The sequence below is a fragment of the Gorilla gorilla genome, chromosome 12 (genome assembly GCF_029281585.2).
Source record: "Gorilla gorilla gorilla isolate KB3781 chromosome 12, NHGRI_mGorGor1-v2.1_pri, whole genome shotgun sequence".
Lineage (NCBI taxonomy): Eukaryota > Metazoa > Chordata > Mammalia > Primates > Hominidae > Gorilla > Gorilla gorilla.
Window position 1 is genome coordinate 75,650,141 of NC_073236.2, and position 21,011 is coordinate 75,671,151.

General features: G+C 37.7%; 1 protein-coding gene across 7 annotated transcripts in view; it reads left to right on the forward strand.

The window, feature by feature from the left end:
• PELI1 (pellino E3 ubiquitin protein ligase 1) overlaps positions 1-21,011 on the forward strand; it is a 53,135-nt gene that overhangs the window by 23,621 nt on the left and 8,503 nt on the right. For 3 of the 7 annotated variants that reach the window (XM_004029318.5, XM_055378016.2, XM_019021420.4), the window contains 2 exons: positions 13,977-14,116; positions 17,532-17,661. The exons of 1 other annotated variant lie outside the window; for it this stretch is intronic. In XM_004029318.5, the coding sequence (XP_004029367.1) occupies positions 14,046-14,116; positions 17,532-17,661 (201 nt within the window). In that variant the 5' untranslated portion in view covers positions 13,977-14,045. Of the gene's footprint in view, positions 1-13,976; positions 14,117-16,057; positions 17,375-17,531; positions 17,662-17,761; positions 17,920-21,011 lie in introns of those variants that run through there. 3 more of the 7 variants (XM_063695855.1, XM_055378019.2, XM_055378018.2) reach the window with 3 other exon arrangements.

Genomic DNA, 21,011 nt, shown 5'->3' on the forward strand with positions numbered 1-21,011 from the left:
GCAAAAAGAAAGCTGTCTTTTTAAAAAATGTAGTTTTGAAAAGCTTAGAAATTTTATTCTAACCCTTTTTTCTTTATGAATACGATTATTTGTCCCATTATAAAAATAGGTCATTATAATACTCTTTTTTTTTTTTTTTTTGAAGACGGAGTTTTGCTCTTGTTGTCCAGGCTGGAGTGCCATGGCGTGATCTCGGCTCACCGCAACCTCCGCCTCCCGGGTTCAAGCTATTCTCCTGCCTCAGCCTCCCAAGTAGCTGGGATTACAGGCATGTGCCACCACGCCTGGCTAATTTTATATTTTTAGTAGAGATGGGGTTTCTCCATGTTGGCCAGGCTGGTCTCGAACTCCTGACCTCAGGTGATCCACCTGCCTTGGCCTTCCAAAGTGCTGGGATTACAGGCATGGGCCATGGCACCTGGCCAGCTCATTATAATACTTAGAAAATATGGAGATTTTATCTTTAATGTCTTTTTAGAACTTTAAAAAAAAATTTCCTCAAGAGATTATTTGATATAAACACAGATCTTTAAAGACATAAGGAATTTTTATACTCTCAGTGCTCTGTTTTTAATCATTAAGATGGTAATGATGATATAAGAACTATTGATATCTTGGTTTCCCTAGGGTTAAGCAGGAAATATACTTCCAAAGTTAAGAGAGTTGGTATGTTGGTCCAAAGAATGGCAGGACCTCAGGTTTTGTTATGGAATCAAGTATAAGACATTGAGAGTCAGCTACAACTACATTCTATTTAGTATGAATATTGAATTTGTCATGTCCGGCTTCTTGAGCAATCTCATCAGCCCGGAATCACATGACAAGGCAGGATCATCAAACAGCAAACCCTAGAATATGCCCCGATCATTTTTGCAGGTATGTTTCCTGGACTGAACAGGTATCAACATTGGATATAAGCAGCCTACCTGGGCAGATTTATTTTGCTGTAACCTAAGTGGGCCTGCTGCCAGCACAAGGAGCAAAAGAAACTTTAAACAGATTTACAGAACTGCTTCAGGGGATGGGACAGTTACAGAATGCTGGGAAGCAACAGAAGTAAACTTGTAGCTGTGTGATAGAGGGTGGTTCATTTTGTGCCAAGGCATTAAGTTACTAGGTACTATTATAGTGATGTTCTCTTAAAAATGATAGCCTTACTGTGAACCAGAACTATTGTCCTGTGGACACGTTGTAAGAAGGCTTTGCAGATAAACTTAGCACCACCAAAAGTATTTTTATACTACTTTTTAAAAAAAAGATAACAATGTATTTATAGGTGGGACTTTGAATGATTCCAATTAAGATCACCAAGGACACTTAACTGACTCTCCAGTCAGGTTTTATTAGCAATGTATCATTCAGTATAGTGTAATTGAATTAAGGCTGAAATTGTCTGGATAGCCATTTACTTAGGTGGCTGTGAACTATGGGTATCAATACTAATTTTAGGGCTCTGCTGTAATAACTAGTAACTTTTTACAAAAGGGTTGAACACTTTAGGGCTACTAAAGAACTTTAATAATAAAGAATATCAAGCATCTAGACTCAAGTTGAACTTTAATGGGTGGAGATTATCGATGATTTGCATGGGCAAATTATTGAACAAGTATGAACAGCATTTACTTGTGAGTTAATTTTAGTATTCTTTTAAATAATCTTAAATGTAATTAATCAGGTTCGCCTTTGGCTATTTGGAGGATTAGACTAGCTCTATGTGTAACCATTCACTATAAGAAAACACAGTTCTTTTCCTGAGACAGCATATGGGGAAATTTGGAGTAGCAGGCAGTACTTTCTAGAATGGAATTTACAAGTGGGATAATCTGAGAACAGCACTTGTCAGTATGTAGGTGCTTTCCATAGCTATTTGATTAAGCTTGTCCAATCTCAGCTTACCTCTGGCTACTGCTGTAGTTCCTCCGTATTCATGAGCGTCAAATGTATCTAATTTATTTTAAAATTGTAAAGAATAAAGCTGGAAATAAACAAGTGTGATCAATTGAAAATGTGATTGAATGTTCACCTATTTTTATGCCTGGGATAATATAGTATTTTATAACCAGACCACAAAAATCAGTTTCACTTAATAGTGCTAAAGGGGCTTCTTTCTTTACATATGAATTGTATTGATTTTTGTGTTTTTTTTAAATGGAGTGTTGCTCAACAGATTGAGTACTATACTAAATCTGTAAAAATAGGTTTACTTATATGAAAAGGTGCTTCAGTATCATAGTTATACTTCTGACATTTATAGAATATTTATGTAGTTAATTCAGGCTGCTTTTTAAGAAATGGAATATCATACTCTTTCTGGAAGTACCTTACTCTATAACTTGATATTAAGCCTGTGTTAAAATTGCTCTGTGCTTCCTCTTACTTCTGTTTCTTTCCTTTTGGGCCACAGACTTCCTTAGGGAGGAGGTGAGGGAGAAGTGAATTCTCACTTCAGTCAATGGAATCTAGAATTATGTAGTGTTTACCTATTTTGCGTAACATAGGCCCACCCACACACATTATGAGGTGCTTAAGTGAAAGAACTGTGAACAGACAGCCAGCTATTCAGTGTGTGGTTCCAACTGTAACTGGCAGATGCTTTAATACGATCTGGATTTTATTTTTCTGTGAGAAGGTTTTCTGTATAGCTTGTGGTGCTAACGATGAAATAGAGAGGTATGTATTCTGTGGCTTCATTTTAAGTGTCACATTGTCAATGCTTCAGGTTAAAGTAAGCTTGCAAAGGGAATAATTTGAAGCATAATTCATCAGATCTTTTCTATTTAACTTTTCACATTTATTTTTTCATATTCAGTTTTAGGAAGTATGTTGTATGGATTAAATTTCCTTCCATCTTAGGGAAGGAGTTAAATAAATCTCAAGCTCCAAGGCTTTTGTGTTCTTAGAGAATATTTACACTATGAATCTCATCTCTCATCAGCCTTAAAGCCTAAGAAATATCACTACAGGTGTCTATTGCCTGTTGATTATTGGTCAACAGAGAACTGAAAGCTGTTCATTTTTAATATTTTTGCAATCCAAGCTACAGTACTTAGGGCTTAAAAAAAAAACAAAAACATATTTTAGAACTTAATGTTGTTCATTGCTTACTTTTCCGTTACAAATTTGAGAATTATGTTGTTGTTTCGTAGCCAGAATGGTGATGCTGTCATTGTACTTTAGTTAGCTGTAGACAGCTTATTCAGAAGCATAGTTTTTCAGCCATAAATCTTTTCCCAAGATCTTCTCAAGAAAGAGATCTAGACCTTTGAGACAACTACAATTTAATATTTAAATATTATCATAAGGTGGGAAAAATTATGAAGAATTTGTTAAAAATATTGACAGTCATACTTTATAGAGATTTTAAGTAATGTTTCTACCTGAATATTCTGTTTGTTCTTCCTCTGATATGGTTGGGAGAGATTTAATAATTTTAGGTCTGATAATTGATTAGGGGGAGTCTTCCTGCTAAAAAATGAATACTTGTTAGTTTCCCAGCAGTGTTCTTTTTTGAAACATTTTATTTTCACCAGAAGAAAAAGTATAATTGAACTTTTTTTCTTTCTATAGGAAATTCATGAAAAGCTTAATCTGATTTCTAGAATACAGACATGCACTGCTCAGTAATGTATGATTGTTTTGGATCCAGTTTTCTAATCTATTTGTGAGAAGGCAGTATTCATTCTCTTGTGTAGGTATAAAATGGATGTTAAATTAGTGACGAGAAAAGTTGTAATTTTGGGGAGAAAGTTGTTCATAATAATTTACCTAATTGGGGTATTTTTAATGTGCTAACATAACAATAATCAAGAGTGGATAAAGAGGGAATTCATAGAAATATCCCAGCTGTATGTATTGTTTTCTTAAAAGGGTTAAATAAGAATATCATACTGAGTGATTTAAAATATTCACTCTGTTTAAACAAACAAAAGGGCCGGGCACGGTGGCTCACACCTGTAATCTCAGCACTTTGGGAGGCCGAGTTGGGCAGATCACGAGGTCAGGATATTGAGACCATTCTGGCTAACATGGTGAAATCCTGTCTCTACTAAAAATACAAAAAATTAGCCGAGCGTGGTGGCATGCGCCTGTAGTCCCAGCTACTCAGGAGGCTGAGGCAGGAGAATTGCTTGAACCTGGGAGGCAGAGGTTGCAGTGAGCTGAGATCGCTCCACTCCACTCCAGCCTGGGCAACAGAGCAACACTCTGTCTCAAAAAAAAAAATTATTGGGAAAACATTATGATTTGGTTAAAGAAAGATTAGATGCTACTTTTGAAAACTTTTTGTGACCCAAAGAGAAAATTAGAACTCTCATAAGATGAAACCTTTTTTCATTACAGTAGTAATAATTGTCATTTTTTAATAATGATTTCTCTCTATTAGTAGTCGACTTTACAATATTGGAGACTTATTTGTAATTTGAATTTTCAACTGCATTTTTCTGTTTTCATCCCTTTTGAATGGAGCTTATAATGGAATTTCGAAACTAAAAGGCTTAAAGTTAGCTTCTCTAAAAGAGCAGAGAATATATGCTCTATTTAGATATTTGATTTAGATGTAGTTTTCCCTCCCCATGGAGAATCAAACATTTATACAGCATTCTACCTTGAAACTAAGTGCAATGTTTTTTGAGGTCTTTGATTGTATTTCCAGTTCTATGATATATTAAGAGTGGTAAAAAAAAATAGAACTTACTTCATTGTATCAAAAGTTATCTACAAAGAACAGATTATAAACATTTCTTAAGATACTGAAAAATATGAATCTCTGAGAAAATAATTAAATATTAAGTGATGGAGCAGCATCACCATAAATCAAGCTTTTGGTTTAAAGGGAGAGACTTGCAACTCTTCCTTTCCCTTAAACAGTTAGAGGCCACTGTAGGAGTATTAATTGGCATAATTTCAATATTGTGTCCCAGGAAATAGGGAGGCTTAAGGAGAGTGAGCAGAGGTGGGAGAAACAGTAGAGCAGTCAGAACCCACTCAGCATTTATCAATTAAGTGTACCACCTTATATGGACACAATTCAGGGCACCCCCAAACAGTTACAACAGTAACATCAAAGATCACTGATCACAGACCACCATAACAGATACAATAGTAATAATAATAATGAAAAAAGTTTGAAATATTGTGAGAATTACCAGAATGTGACACAGACATGAAGTGAGCACATGCTGTCAGAAACTTGGCACCAATAGACTTGCCCATGCAGGGTTGCCACAAACTTTGAATTTGTAAAAAACACAGTATCTGGCCGGGCGCGGTGGCTCACGCCTGTAATCCCAGCACTTTGGGAGGCCGAGGTGGGCGGATCACGAGGTCAGGAGATCGAGACCACGGTGAAACCCCATCTCTACTAAAAATACAAAAAATTAGCCGGGCGCAGTGGCGGGCGCCTGTAGTCCCAGCTACTCGGGAGGCTGAGGCAGGAGAATGGCGTGAACCCGGGAGGCGGAGCTTGCAGTGAGCCGAGATTGCACCACTGCACTCCAGCCTGGGCGACAGAGCGAGACTCCGTCTCAAAAAAAAAAAAAAAAACACAGTATCTGCGAAGCACAGTAAAATAAAGCAAAGTGCAATAAAACCAGATGTGCCTGTACTTTAAAACGTTAAAACTCAATTGTTTCGGCAATTCCAGAGTGCTCATTTGTAACCTTAGTTTTATTATCTGTAAAATGTGGGTTATAATAGTTCCTATCTCATAAGGTTGTCCCAGAGATTAAATCACTTAATACATGTAAAGTGCTTAGAACAGTGCTTGGCACAGAGACTGAATTCAGTGTTAGCCATTATGAAAAGGGACTACCAGTGTGGGATGCTGACTTTAGAAAATGATAGGATTTCCCATGAATATCCTTTTATCTCATGTTTTTGTTCCAAATAACTGCCAAATCCCACTGAATTTGCTGCTTCATGCAGAATTTTATTTGGGACTTTATTGGTTAAACCTAGAGGACTTTCTAGTCTTGCTTTGTGAGGAGCATTTTGTCATTTTAGGAACTTTGGTAATCTAAAATTGTTGAATACAAGCTAAGAATGGGCACAGACAATAAAACTGTTTGGGTTCTTAGTTGTGTGTTTAAAAATGTATTTTCTAGGTGTGGGGAATTAAGTGATTATTTGTGGGTAAGGTTGCAGGACTATATAAACAGCTCTCCTTCCACAATCAGGGAGCACGTGACCCTGTCTGTTCCTAAACTGTCTGGACTCACTTCTAATGTGTATGTTTTTCTTCCTGGTACTACAAGGAATTTACCTTTGTGAAATACCCTGATTTTCCACCCTTAGGTTCCTTTCTGTCCTCATTTTTAAAATAAGCACACAAAGTCCACTTTATTTGCTGAAATATTTGTCGTTGGTCACTACCAGGAAATGGTTGACAAATACAATGAACATTGAGGAAGTGACAAAGGTTCAGATAATCTCAGCACTACTCATAATTGAATAGTTGTTACTAATCTATGCTGAAGTATAACTTTTTTACAGTTTATTTTACATACGAATACGTTCTAGTCTTCTAAATGGTCCTATAATAGGGTCTTTTAGTCTGTTTAGGAATTAGCCCCATTCTACCTTGTCTGGGGTGTGGAGTAATGACATTAGAAAATCTGGACCACTTTACCTCTGGTAGCTTCAGTTTCTCCATTTATAAAATGGGGACAAATGATTGTACTTTATAGTTGTAATAGAAATTAAATGGGGTAATGTATGTTGAGTTAACATGTGGATCTCAGTCCTAGCTCTGCCAGAGTTCTTTGGCCTTCAGTCACTGGGCTTTTCTGACCTACTCAGTTCCCTTATCTGGAAAATAGAGTTCAGACTTTCCTACCCAATTCACAGGGCTATTATGAGGGTCAAATAAAATAATCTTACGTGAAAGCATTTGGCTAATTACCATTCTATGCAAGTTCAAGATAGACCTTACCCCAAGGTTGATTCAAATCGACACCCTCTGTTGACCTAAAAGAATTCTCCCATGCTTGCCAAAACCTGCTTTTAATTTTTCTAAATATGGGCCCCTTAGTCCAGAAGATACTTATCTAGCCTCCAAAGATTTGCCTTTCTCTAAACAGCAGGCTACCCAGCACTAGCCTTATAGCTACTTCCATGGCCACTCCAGCTCTAGTCGCTTTCCTTCAACCATTTGAGAGAGGTAGCCACAATATTAAAATATTTTAAATGTACAGAAACATTAATCATTAATTGCCATCAAGGCAAGATTCTCATTCTCACTCTCAGCCCCTCTTATCAATTCTAGTAAAATACTGAAACTACACCCACTTTCAAAGCCACGGCCTTTACTAACACAAGTCTTAGTATAAATAACCTTTTATTATCAGTATCAGTATAATGTTAGTAAGCAAACATTAAGTACCTTACTGTGTGCCAAGAAGTATGCCAAAAAAAGGGGAAATTTCCATCCTAAGAACAAAGTATGTTGTCTTCAAGATTAGAGCAGTGGTTCTCACGAGGTAGGGGAGTGAGTAGTGGGGAGATAGGAAGTTGAGGCATTTTTAAAGTCACAACTAGAATGTTCTACTGGCATCTAGGTAGAACAGAAAGGCCAGAGATACTGCTGAACCCCCTGCAATGCACAGGCCAGTACCCCACAATATCAAAATGTCAGTAATGCCCAAGTTGAGAAGCGCCAGTTAAAGGAACAAATACTGTCCCTAGGAAAGATGTTAACTCCTTTTCCATCAGGATGAAATAAGTTATCCCTGTAGGTGATAGACTATCAGCATGCTATTTGGCTTCTCTAAGAGAGGAGGGTGGGAATTTACACAGGTGGTGTCCTGTATCTTGGGAAGGGGAACATAGACTTCACTTCCTCCACTGCTGTGTTGAGAAGCTAAAAGACACTAGCAGAAAGTAGTAACCTCCAACTACCACTGCACACCATTATTTCTCCTTTTATGTAAAAATGCTATGTGTTACTCCTGCTGGTTGCAAAAGAATGAAGAAGGTGATTAAATTTTCACTCTTATCAAGAAACTGCTATGAATTAAACTCCAGTCATCAGCTGAATTGGTTTCATAAAATGGTTCCACCGCAAACATACTAAAGCAGTTCTTTCTGTTTGAGTCATCCTTTTGAAATCAGCCACAAGGAAACTCTAGTATAGATGGAAATCTGTTTTATCTGAGATAATATATGCAGTCCACATTGTTTTTCATCATAAAAAAAGTTATAACATTTTCATGTTTTAAAACATTTTCCTTTTTTTCTCAGTACCCCATTATGCCTACCCACTTGCCCACTAAAATAGAAGTGCTCAGAAGATATGTAAACAATCTGCATAAGATTTGTTTTGTCCCTTGCTTAGTATTTGTTTTGCTTTTTTTTTTAGGGCAGGAATTTTGTACTTGTGTTTAGTAGGTAGTAAGCAAAAGGCTGTGTGTGATGTAAATAATGAAAGAAAACATTTGTTATGTTGAGAGACAAAGATTGATTTCTCAGTTTTTCTTCTTTAGGTGAAACTGACAGATATTATAGAAAGTCTTTCCTTTGGGAAGACTTGATATGAAAATAATTGTATTTCACTGGCCCTTAAAAAAGAAATGATTAGAATGTTTAACAGTCAAATTAATAATACTATTCCTAATAAATACATATTTTATGAGTAACTTTTCATGTTCTCCCAGCCCACAAAGAAAATAACACTATTCCAGAATATGTTTATTTAAAAAAATTTTTTTAACTCTGGAAGTTTAGTTCCTGCTAATGAGAGCAACATGCTTTCGAGTATCAAGCAAAGTTTCAAATAGATAAAATAGAAGACAGTTTTATTAGGAAGATTTTCTTTAGCATTTCTTCTAGTCTTGAGTAGAATTAATGGTGCTATTTCATGTTCTTGGTGCTAGATAACATTGGGATAGGGCTGAATACATGAGGTCAAACTAACTTAATTGAAGACCAACAAATGAAGCCAGTAAATGAGACATTCGGATGTTTTTTATGTACATACTCATTTAAAGTTCTCAAGTACATGACTTCAGGAATTTTTTTTTTTTTCTTTTTTTTTGAGACAGTTTCTCTCCGTCACCCAGGCTGGAGGATCACAGCTCACTGTAGCCTCAAACTCCTGGGCACAAGTGATCCTCCCACCTCAGCTTTCTGAGTAGCTGGGGCTATAGGTGCATGCCATGACATTTGGCTAATGTTTTCTGTTTTTACTTTTTTTTTTTTTTTAAATCTTTTGTAGAGACGGGAGTCTTACTATGTTGTGCAGGCTGGTCTCAAACTCCTGGCCTCAAGTGATCCTCTCACCTTGGCCTCCCAAAGTGCTGGGATTTATGGGCATGAGCCACCATGCCCAGCCTAGGAATTCATTTTGAAGAATTCTTTTACTCAGATTTTAAAATATAGAGAGAATATATAAAGACAGTGAGTAGGAAAGCATTGTCTAGGTACTGGTCTTTGCGAAAGAGTATAAACCTTTGGGAAGATCATGAATCTTTCTTCAGAGAACACATAAAAAAAAAGTTCCAGGAAGAATAGCTGTCACAGCACATTTTATTTGCAGTTTAATAAGGCCAGTTGTATATTGATTGATTATATGCCATTTTTAAATTTTGAAAGCTATCTTGGGTCGTTTATGTATAAGTAACTGGTACTACAAAAGTGTTTTATTTTGGGTTTAGATTATCAAATACAGAAGTAGAAGCCAAGATTGAATGTGTTCCTGTGATTGAAACTTTGATGTCACTGATAAAATATCCCCAGATAAGGCCTTCTAAGAGATCTAAGCAGAGTAAGAATATGTCTGATTGGAAATATATTGTTTTTCTTGGCTAATTTGACCAAGGGCTCTAGAAATTATATGGAGGGTATATGCCAGCTGTACTCTTGTTTTTTAGTTTCTTGTCTAAGCAAAAAAATTGTTCTTTTGCTATAGACGCAATAGAACTAAATCTATAGTGTTATGCACGTTACTTGTAAATTCTTATGTCAGGACCAAATGGTCACTTATATTTTTTCCAGCTCCCAAATTCCCTTTATTCTACTTTAGTCCCTTCATTTTCAGAGATGAGGAAACAGATTGCTTTGTTCAAAGACAGCTAGAACCAGAACACAGGCTAATACTTGCTAGCCATGTGATATACTAATGTCAGCCAAATACGGGCATTTACACTTTCAGATGTTTGCCATATCTGTGCACTTACTAATTCTATTTAATACAATTTAAATTGACTCCTTTAAATAAGCTTATTTTAAAAGAAATTTTTTGCTACTATAAATAGAAAACCATTATATCCTTTAAATAGTAACTCTAAATAGGAATTCAAAACAAAGCAATGTTATTAAAATTTAATTTAAAATTAATTTAAATTTAATTGTTATTAAATTTTTAATTATTGCTGTTCTTGGTCAGAAATGTGTCAAAGCATTGTTTTCATGTTTGATGTCAGTTCCTTAATTGTCTAAACAGAAAAAGCACAGCTAATGCCTCTAGTTAAGCCTCTGTATAACTTTTTTAAATGAAATGCTTCTTAGAGGGGAAGTGAGAGGGCATGAATACATGTTTATATACTAAAGTATGATTTCATATATATCAGAAGATCTTATTATATGGAACCAAAATTATTCTTTGGTTGATTTAATTGTTCTTGAAACTTCAGTTTTTACCTTGAAGGTTTTAGTTAGCTTAGCATAAGTTTATTTTTCTAAATAAGGAATATGATTGCCTCACAACTCAGATGTATCACAGTTATGGTGAAATAGCAATATATTGGTTTCTGTAACCTTTTAAATACTGTAATGAATTAAAATCTCTTCAGCAAAAGCAAATATATCTAGGGTGACGAGAGGTGTTTTTAGTGTATTTGAATGATGGAAATGTTTTTCTTAAAATATTTCTGAAGCATTTTTTAAAATAATTTTTTGAATTTATTGATGATAGTAGTTGTGTGTTAGTGTGAATGACTGGTCTAAATGTGTATGTCACTTCCAAGGGATTAGTAGGGGTCAGAATGATTTGTTTTATTCATTGACTTTTCCTTTGACGTGTTCTTATTCATTGGGCTACATACATTTCCTGTTGCCTTCTCACCAAAAGTGCCACTACACAGGCAGTATTTCATTGTACTGTAGAAAAAGACAAGTAGACCTTTTTCATTCATGAGATTCCTATGAAATCTGTTGGTGGAGGTATAAAATGAGGAGACTTTTATGGGCTAACTAGTAGGAGTTTTGCTGTGAAACCTTTGTAACAGGTCTATCAGGAACTAGGGAGAGAAATAAATGCAGGAAATACTTGATCCCATTAAACTGAGGATGAAAAAGACATAATATTTTGGGGATTATTTATTGTAGTGATTTTCCGGCTGATCAGAAGTGTTAATTTTTTGTTATACTTGTGTCAAATACACACACATATATATATATTATATATATATATATATTTTTTTTTTTTTGAGATGGAGTCTTGCTCTGTCACCAAGGCTGGAGTGCAGTGGTGCGATCTGGGTTCACTGCAACCTCTGCCTCCAGGTTCAAGTGATCCACCTGCCTCAGCCTCCCGAGTAGCTAGGACTACAGGCACGTGCCACCACGCCCTGCTAATTTTTGTATTCTTAGTGGAGATGGGGTTTCACCATGTTGGCCAGGCTGGTCTTGAACTCCTGACCTCAAGTGATCTTCCCACCTTGGCCTCTCTGAACTATTTCCTTTACACACATTTAGAACTACATCTAACTGTATTATAGTTTTCACTTTCACCATCAGACAAAATTTAGAAAATTCAAGAGAAGGAAAGTCTATTGTATTTACTCATATTTTTGCTACCGTGTTTTTACATCTCTCATATTTTAAGGTTCTTTTATTTATTTATTTTCTGTTTAGTTAATTTCCTCTAGCCATTCTTTATTTATGGTGGGTCTGCTGGTGACAAATTCTCTCAATTTTTCCTCGTCTGAGAATGTCTTGACTTCCCTTCCATTTTTGTCAGCACCTGAAAAATACTATGCCACTATCTTCTGGGTTCTGTGGTTTCTGATGAGAACTCCACTGTCAGTCTAATTGTCCTATAAATGCAGTGTTCTCTCTCTCTCTCTCTGCTTCCAGGATATTTTCTTTTCTTTTTTTTTTTTTTTTTTTTTTCTTGAGGCGGAGTCTCACTCTGTCACCCAGGCTGGAGTGCAGTGGCGCAATTTTGGCTCACTGCAAGCTCTGCCTCCCGGGTTCAAGCGATTACTCCCACTTTAGCCTCCCAAGTAGCTAGGACTACAAGGCACACCACCACGCCTGGCTAATTTTTGTATTTTTGGTAGAGACGGGGTTTCACCATGTTGCCCAGGCTGGTCTCGAACTCCTGACCTCAAGTGATCTTCCCGCCTCTGCTTCCCAAAGTGCTGGAATTACAGGCGTGAGCCACTGCTCCCAGCCTCTTTGAGTATTTTTTCAGCTTTACTCTTTCTTCTGTCTTTTTGACATGTGTGTCCAGTGACACACGTGTTAGATTTTGCTATAGTCTCACGCACGGGTCTGTAAGGCTCTGTTTTTTGTTTCATTTTGTTTTTCCTATTTTCTCTCTATTCAGATCGAGAATTTCCACTCTTCAGTTTTATCATAGCTGCTTTTAAATCTTTGTCAGGTAATTCTGTCATCTAAGTTTTGGCACCTATTGATTATCTTTTGCATTGTTTTTGTTTTTGTTTCTGTTTTTGTTTTGAGATGGAGTCTTGCTCTGTTGCCCAGGTTGGAGTGCAGTGGCACTGATCTCGGCTCACTGCAATCTCCTCCTCCCGGGTTCAAGTGGTTCTCCTGCCTCAACCTCCTTAGTAGCTGGGATTACAGGCATGTGCCACCACGCCTGGCTAATTTTGTATTTTTAGTAGAGACCAGGTTTATCCATGTTGGTCAGGCTGGTCTCAAACTCCCAACCTCAAGAGATCCGCCTGCCTCGACCTCCCAAAGTGCTGGGATTACAGGCGTGAACCACTGCATCCAGCCTATCTTTTGCATTGTTTTAAATCTTGTTCTTGCTAGGATGAATGATTTTCTGTTAAAACTAGATATTTTCATATTATGTTCCTAGGCTCTGGATATTATCTAAACCTTCTGTTTCCACTGGCTTTTATTGACACTGCTTTGGCAAGGTCATAGGGGGTGCCTCATTACTGCCAGGTGGACATAAAAGTCAAGGGTCCCTACTCAGCCTCTACTGATGCCTCAGGAAGAGGATCCTTCTTGTTATTGCTGGGTGGGGGTGGAAGTCTAGCTGACACCTACTGAGGTAGGTGCTGGGGCATGCCCGGCCATCAGGGTGAAAGTCCTGGCTCCCTAGTTGGCCTACTTTGACATTGCCCTAATAGGGCATTGGAGCTCCTCACTATGGTTTATGAGCTGGAAGTCAAGGCTCCTCACTTAGCTTTCGTTGGTGTGGGTGGTGGTGGGGCAAAACTGTTTTCTGGGTTTGGCTGGAGTGGAGCAGTTACTGTCAAAAGTTTTCTGTCTTGCCAGGCTGTCCCTTTCTTTTTTCTTTGGCTAGAGAGAGCAAGCTTTTGTTGTGGCTCTTTTTGTCTGTGCCAGTTGGCATTTCCAGGTTGCTGCCTTCTTTAGCTCCAAGTCTGGGATATATTAGGCAAAAAGAAAACCCAGAGAATTTACACCACCGTGTCATTCCATGGGTCCTGAGGTCCCTTACTTAGTCTGCCTTCTCTCCACTTTTCACAGTCTTCTCATGTTTTGTATATAATGTCCAGGGTCTTTAGTTATACTTAGCAGAAATAAAAGGGAAAAGTATATCTGCTCTATGCTTCTGTAAGTGGAAGTCTTCAAATTTGCATTTTTGATTCCTTTAAACAGTTTTGTAAAATATATAATCATTATTGGGCAAAATGTCCCATAAAATGTATATACCTTGTGATGGTTTGCATAATATTGTGTTCAAGAGGACTGCTGAAAAATAACATCTTTATTTAAACTGAAACAAATTGTTCACATTATTAATGAAAACTTTTCCCCTCTAGGAAATAATGCAAAAGGTGTCCCAAGGCTCCTGACCAGTGAACAAAGATTTGAGAAAGACAGCCAAGCTCATGTTTTCTCCTGATCAAGAAAATCATCCATCTAAAGCACCAGTAAAATATGGTGAACTCATTGTCTTAGGGTAAGGTTTCTCCATTTGATGACACACACAGTTTAATAATATATGCTAACTTTGGCATCTAGGCTAAAAGTACTTTTTTTTTTTTGGAATTTATATCTTACCTGCTTCCAAAAAGAATTTAAAGCTACAGGTAATGTTACCAAATCAAGAAACTCTTTTAATTCTCATATTCATGCCATCTTTTAAAAGCACTCAAATATGACATAAGTTTTGTCTCACCCTTACCCACAGAAAGGGCAGAGTTTCTCAAAGATGAAATGGAAAGTCCGGGCATGGTGGCTCACACCTGTAATCCCAGCACTTTGGGAGGCCGAGACAGGCAGATTACCTGAGGCCAGGAATTCGAGACCAGCCTGGCCAACATGGTGAAACCCCATCTCTACTAAAAACACAAAAATTAGCCGGGCTTGGTGAGGCATGCCTGTAATCCCAGTTACTTGGGAGATTGAGGCAGGAAAATTGCTTGAACCCTGGAGGCAGAGGTTGCAGTGAGCTGAGATCGCGCCACTGCACTCCAGCCTGGGCAACAGAGTGAGACTCTGTCTCAAAAAAAAAAAAAATGAAATGAAATGAAAAATGTATTTGTCCACTGTCACAGTCATTCCATTTGTCTTCCCTATCCCATGTTTTGCCTCAGCTGACTTTACCAAAAATTCTCTTTCCCTTCCCTGCTTTAAGTCATTTCATGTAGGTTAGTCTTCATTTATTCTTTTGCCTCTCTACAGTAGTTATTGCTTTGTGCTGTACATTTGGGTTAAAGGAGTTGTGTATGTGTATGATGACAGCATAATGCCTCTGAAGCCCAGGACCTAGCTACTTCTTAGCTCCTAACATAATTTCATCCATGTAACTCACAGAAATAGAATCTGAAGATTGAGGAATAGATGATTCTGTTATTCCAAATTATTTCAATTTATTCCACTTAAACTTGCCATAACTATCAAAATGGAGACACAGTATTAGCCTTTCCTAACTAGAGATCTCAGAAACTAGAAAATTGCTCATTTTAGGCCAGGTGCAGTAGCTTATACCTGTAATCCCAGTTTACAGGTGGGAGGCCTAGGTGGGCTGATCACCTGAGCTCAGGAGTTCGAGACCAGCCTGGCCAACATGGTGAAACCCCATCTTCACTAAAAATACAAAAATTAGCTGGGCATGATAGTGCATGTCTGTAATCCCAGCTACTTGGGAGGCTGAGGCAGGAGAATCACTTGAACCCGGGAGGAGGAGGTTGCAGTGAGCTGAGATCAGCGCCACTGCACTCCAACCTGGGCAACAGAGCAAGACTCCGTCTCGAAAAAAATGAGAAAAAAGAAAATTGCTAATTTTATTTTCCCCCTACTGTTTCTCTCCTTTTGCCTAAAAAGCAACTCTAGATATTGCGGTATGTTTGAGAGTCAGGTTGTTAAAGTGAGAATGCGTTGTTTCAGTTGAGACAGTAAGAGAAACTGGGGAAATCATATGGAGTTACTGAGCTTGACTGGGTGTTAGGAATCCTAGAATCCAGCGCTTGTTCAGCACTGCTAGCTGTGTGACCTTGGGCAAGTCACTGAACCATCCTGGGCCTTAGTTTCCTTGTCTGTAAAAATGACAGACAAGATCATCTAAGGCCCTTTGAGACTTAAAATTCTTTTCTCAGAAACAAAGCTTTAAAAGATCATAAATTTAGCATAGTAACTACAGTATTAGAACTTCAAATCACATAGATTTTAATGGTACCAATGACAAACAGCTCTTAACTACCAAAAACTTTTCCAGATTAAATTCTTCTAGCAGGAAATTTGAGAGTCATTTGAAGAATAGTTTAATATTTAGCTTCAGGTTTTAAACTGCCAGTCTTAGCCTATAGGTTCCTCAGTTAATCATTAGCAACAGTAATTGTCTCTGTGTCTGGTACTTGGTGTCTTAAAATGCAGATAATTTTTCTTCTCAACCCTCTAGAAGTGAAGCTGGACAAGGTTTCATGCTGTTGCTACTTAGAAAAGAGCTTTGAACTACAGGAACGCAATGTGGGACTAAAGAGCAAGATCCAGAAGTGGGATGAGTCATGCAACTCAGAGGACAGTAGTGAAGGGGCAGTGAGGAATCGACAGAGGGTCTGGGGGCAACACAAAGCCTAGAATAGCTAAAATAATTATTAGCTAAGGGGCTGTACTTTGGACTTACAGCAAGGCTAGCAACATTACCAAGGGCTTTCTCCAATACAAAGTATTTTATTTTTTATAAAGGGTCAATGTAGTTTCTATATATGGCAGTCATTGAGTAAACTCTCTTCTCAGCTTTAAAACATTCTTCCTTGCCAGCCACAATTACAGGCCATTTTATAATCACTTCCTCCTCCAGCCTCAAAACTGTCCGTGTTCCCTGCTTCGTTTCCCCCTAGATTGACCAACTACATATGGTAGATCATCAAACCCAAGATTTGTCAGGGGGCGGGGGCAGGGGAGGTGGACGGTGAATGAGGAAAGATTATTATTAAGCTACTGCTCATGCCTCAGTGAAGCAGTAAAGAATGACATAACCACATGACAAACATACTTAAATTCAAATTCTGGCTTTGCCAGTGTCACTTCAGAATATAATTCTTCTGAGTCTGTTTCCTAATGTACAAAAATGGGGACAGTGATTTCAATCTGGTAGAATTTTTGCAAGGGTAGATTTAGTGAGGTGATGTGTATGGGATAGCATTCAATAGTGCCTGGTACATAGTAAACACCCAAATATTTTTATTTTGTTTTTAACTTGTTTCCATTGGTTTAGTACTTGCTTACCCTTTAGGATGTATGTGTGTGTGTGTGTGTGTGTATGTGTACATGTTATGGAGAAATGGTCGTAAGATCTGAACAACAAAAGTATGTTTACTACTTAGCAAACATGTCTGTTGGACAGGTTCTGCTAACATAATGAGAGTGCATTTGTACATTCAGGTAGCTAAGACTTAACAAATCTAAAAATTCCTTACTTCAGAAGTTCAGCTATTTAAAGTGTTTGGTTCACAATTAAAGGAGATTGTGTTTTAAACAATACATACTGTACTTTTTAAAGGTTGTATTAGCACATGCAAACAGTTCACCTTAAAAAAACAGAATGAGTCATAAGGAGTCAGACATGCCATTAATCAGTTCTTAATTATCTTCCATAAAAGAGGGAAGGAAAAAAATAGAGATAACTCGAATCTGTGTATAATCCAACAGGTTCTCTGTGACTTGGAATGAAGCCAGAGAGAGAATCTCATTTTGTTTCACACACTGGCACCTGGTATGGAGATCAACAGTTGCTCAAAGGAATTTTAAATAATTATAATGTGTTAATAGATAATTAATTGGGAATTGATTCTGCAAGGCAAAGTCAAACATTTGTTTTATAATTGTGCAGTTCTTGCAAGAGATCACCTATACTTTTTTTCCCCCATCAGGTATAATGGGTCTCTCCCAAATGGCGATAGAGGAAGGAGGAAAAGTAGGTTTGCTTTGTTTAAAAGACCTAAGGCAAATGGGGTGAAGCCCAGCACTGTGCATATTGCTTGTACTCCTCAGGCTGCAAAGGTAAAAAAAAAAAAAAGCTACATAAATTAACTTGGAGAAATTGAAAGACTTTTATGTGTTGTTTGTATTCTCTAGCATTCCCCTTACATTTCTATTTCAGAAATTGCCTTTTGTTTGGATTGGAGAAGAGACTATGGAGACATGGTATTTGAAGAGCTGCCATATGGAAGGGGAATTGGACTTTTAAAAAAAAAAATGACAAACCAGGATCAGTGGGTGGAAATTAGAAGGAAACACCCTGTTTCCTTATTAAAAGAGGTGGGATGGGGGACAGGGCTTTATCTAATACTTAGAATTATGCAGCTGTCTGCCCTGAGAAGTGGGAAGTTCCCACTCTGTTACTAGAGGGGCCTCCCTGGACTGGATGAAGAATGTGATGTATAATATGTGTATTCAGGTATTAGAAGCATGTTTGGATGAGGTAATTTTTAAACTAAGGGTCTTTACTTAAGATTCTGTGTATTGGTTGTATTCATTTTTGGTTTATAACTTCATATATTTTAGCATAGTACCTTGCACAAAGTAGACCTCAATAATTATTAAGTTGAATCAAAGCTATGAAGGCAATATCCAACTGCATCTACAATATAACTTCTCAACCACCTAGCCTATTTCATGCTTCTAGCCCCATTGTATTCTTCTAACAAAATTTCCAGAAGCTGGACCACCATTTCAGGATACTTGGGCTTTTCCTAGAGTGACAGACAAGGAGGGGGAATTTCACATCTTTATATTTTCTGTGAATTCGTCTGCCTCCAATTTTATAACACTGACTTTATGTTACAAAGAATTTAATATTGTAATGAGCAAATAAGAAAAATTAGAAAGAGTTCTTTGACTCCTGGAAGTACCTGTATCTTTAGCTAAGTAGCCCTAGGATGTACATTAATATTATACCATCTGAAGCATATCTTTGTAAGTTAAATAAACAAGAGACAGAAAAATTGGCATTTGATGTGGTTTTAGGTTGCAGCTTCAGTGTCTGAAGGTAATTGGTTTTTCAGCTTTGTTTTATATCCAGTTTGATTTGTGAAAGAATCCTTAGGCCTTGACTAGGACTCCTCCGTTACTATTTGGGAGCCAGTTGGTGCAGAAAAGGGACAGTTTCTTTTTGCTCCTTTGGCGAGAAGGAATATACTAAGCAGGTGGTGGAAGTAAACCTCAGATTGATTGAATCTGAGGAGCTTCTTACAGTAGCTCCCCCCGGAGTGCTCTTGACATTTTGGGTGTGCCACTTTTTCATTGTTCAGGACTTTCCCACATACTACAGGACATTTATGGGTCCTTCACCCACAAAATGCCATTTGAGCCTGCAAATCCTCGTAACAGCCAAAAAATGCACAGAATATTTTCAGATGCCCCTTAGACTGCTAATACTACCTCTGGTTGAAAACCACTATCAGGGAAAATATTTCTAATCCCTGCCTCTGTAATACCATATTCTGTACTTTTCTTCCTATTTTACTCTGCCATGCCCTCATGTTTTCATTGTTATCTCTTTTTCATCTTTCATCTTTACTAGGCAATAAGAATCTTAAGGATCACAGATTGACTCTTGGCTGGGTGCGGTAGCTCACACCTATAATCCCAGCACTTGAGAGGCCAAGGTGGGCGGATCACTTGAGCTTGGGAGTTTGAGACCAGCCTGGGCAACATGGTGAAACTCCATCTCCACCAAAAATACAAAAAATTAGCCAAGCGTGGTGGCATGCCCCGAGGTCCCAGCTACTTGGCAGGCTGAAGTGGGAGGATCACTTGAGCCCGGGAGGCAGAGGCTGCAGTGAGCTGAGATCATGCCACTGTACTGCAGCCTGAGTGACAGAGTGAGACCCTGTCTCAGTTAAAAAAAAAAAAAAAAAAAAAAAAAAGATTGACTCTTCCTTTTTAAATTTTGGAGGAATGTATTTGTGAGGTCATGATGAAAATTAAGCATTTAGTCTGGCAGTCATCTGGGATGAGTAGTTAAAATCCTGCGTTCTAGTCCAGTGAGACTCAAACATAACTTGACATAGTTTTTATTCTCAGTCTTAGAGTAGGTTTAATAACTAACAAAGATTACAATTTCAAAGCACATAAAAACCAATGTTTTAAAATCTCTTTAGCCACTAAGAATTAATTTTCAAAATACTGAGTAATTGTTTCATTGAAAAGTGAGCGTTTAACGGGGCACAGTGGCACATGCCTGTTAGTCCCAGCTCCTTGGGAGGCAGAGGCAGGAAGATCACTTGAGCACAGGAGTTTAAAGCTGTAGCGTGCCATTTTCCTGCCTGTAAATAGCCACTGCACTTCAGCCTCTGCAACATAGCGAAACCTGGTCTCTTAAACATATATATATGTATATGTGTGTGTGCGTGTGTATATATATATATATGTATATATATGTTTAAAACTTGTAAAACAATTATATAGTATATATGAATACCTAATTGTGTAGAAAGAAATATGTAAAACATGCATGTAAATGATCTACACTGCATTCTTGAGGTTGGATACCTCTGTGGAGAAAAGGGAACTGGGAGAGACATGTAGGCAGCCTCAATTGTATCTGTAGTTTAATTCCTTAAAAAAAATCAGAAGCAGGCCAGGCACAATGGCTCACGCCTGTAATCCCAGCACTTTGGGAGGCCGAGGTGGGTGGATCACGAGGTCAGGAGTTCGAGACCAGCCTGGCCAACATGGCAAAACCCCGTCTCTACTAAAAATAAAAAATTAGCCGGGCATGGTGGCATGCACCTGTAATCCCAGCTACTCAGGAGGCTGAAGCAGGAGAATCACTTGAACCTGGGAGGCGGAGGTTACAGTGAGCCGAGATAGCGCCACTGCACTGCAACCTAGGCGACAGAGCAAGACTCTGTCTCCAAAAAAAAAAAAAAAAAAAATCAGAAGCAAAAGTGGCAGTATTAAGCTTTGATAAAGCTGAGTCGTTAGTATAGTCTCTTCTATATTTGGAAATAGGGTATTTCTGTATTCTCTTTGTATATTTGGAAATTTGACAATCTTAAAGCTGTTGTTTTAAGGCTTTATCTATTACAGATTAGTTGCAAATTGAAACCAAGTAAAAGCTTATGATGCCAAACTTCTAATTAAGAAGGATTTTTTCATTTAGCTTCTTTGCTGTATATAATTATTCTCTTCTTTGTGTCTGTTTTCTTTTTATGCAGCCCATTTCTACTTCCTTTGTGTGATGACTAGATTTTTCCCCTCCTTTGATATTATCTTCAACTCATATACATAGAAAACACTTGAAAACAAAACTGAAAAGTTCTTTTTAGCAATGTTTTTAGTTTGAGATAAATCAGAAGTACAGTCATAAGCATTACATCCCTTTCCTTTGGTAATGTTTAATCATT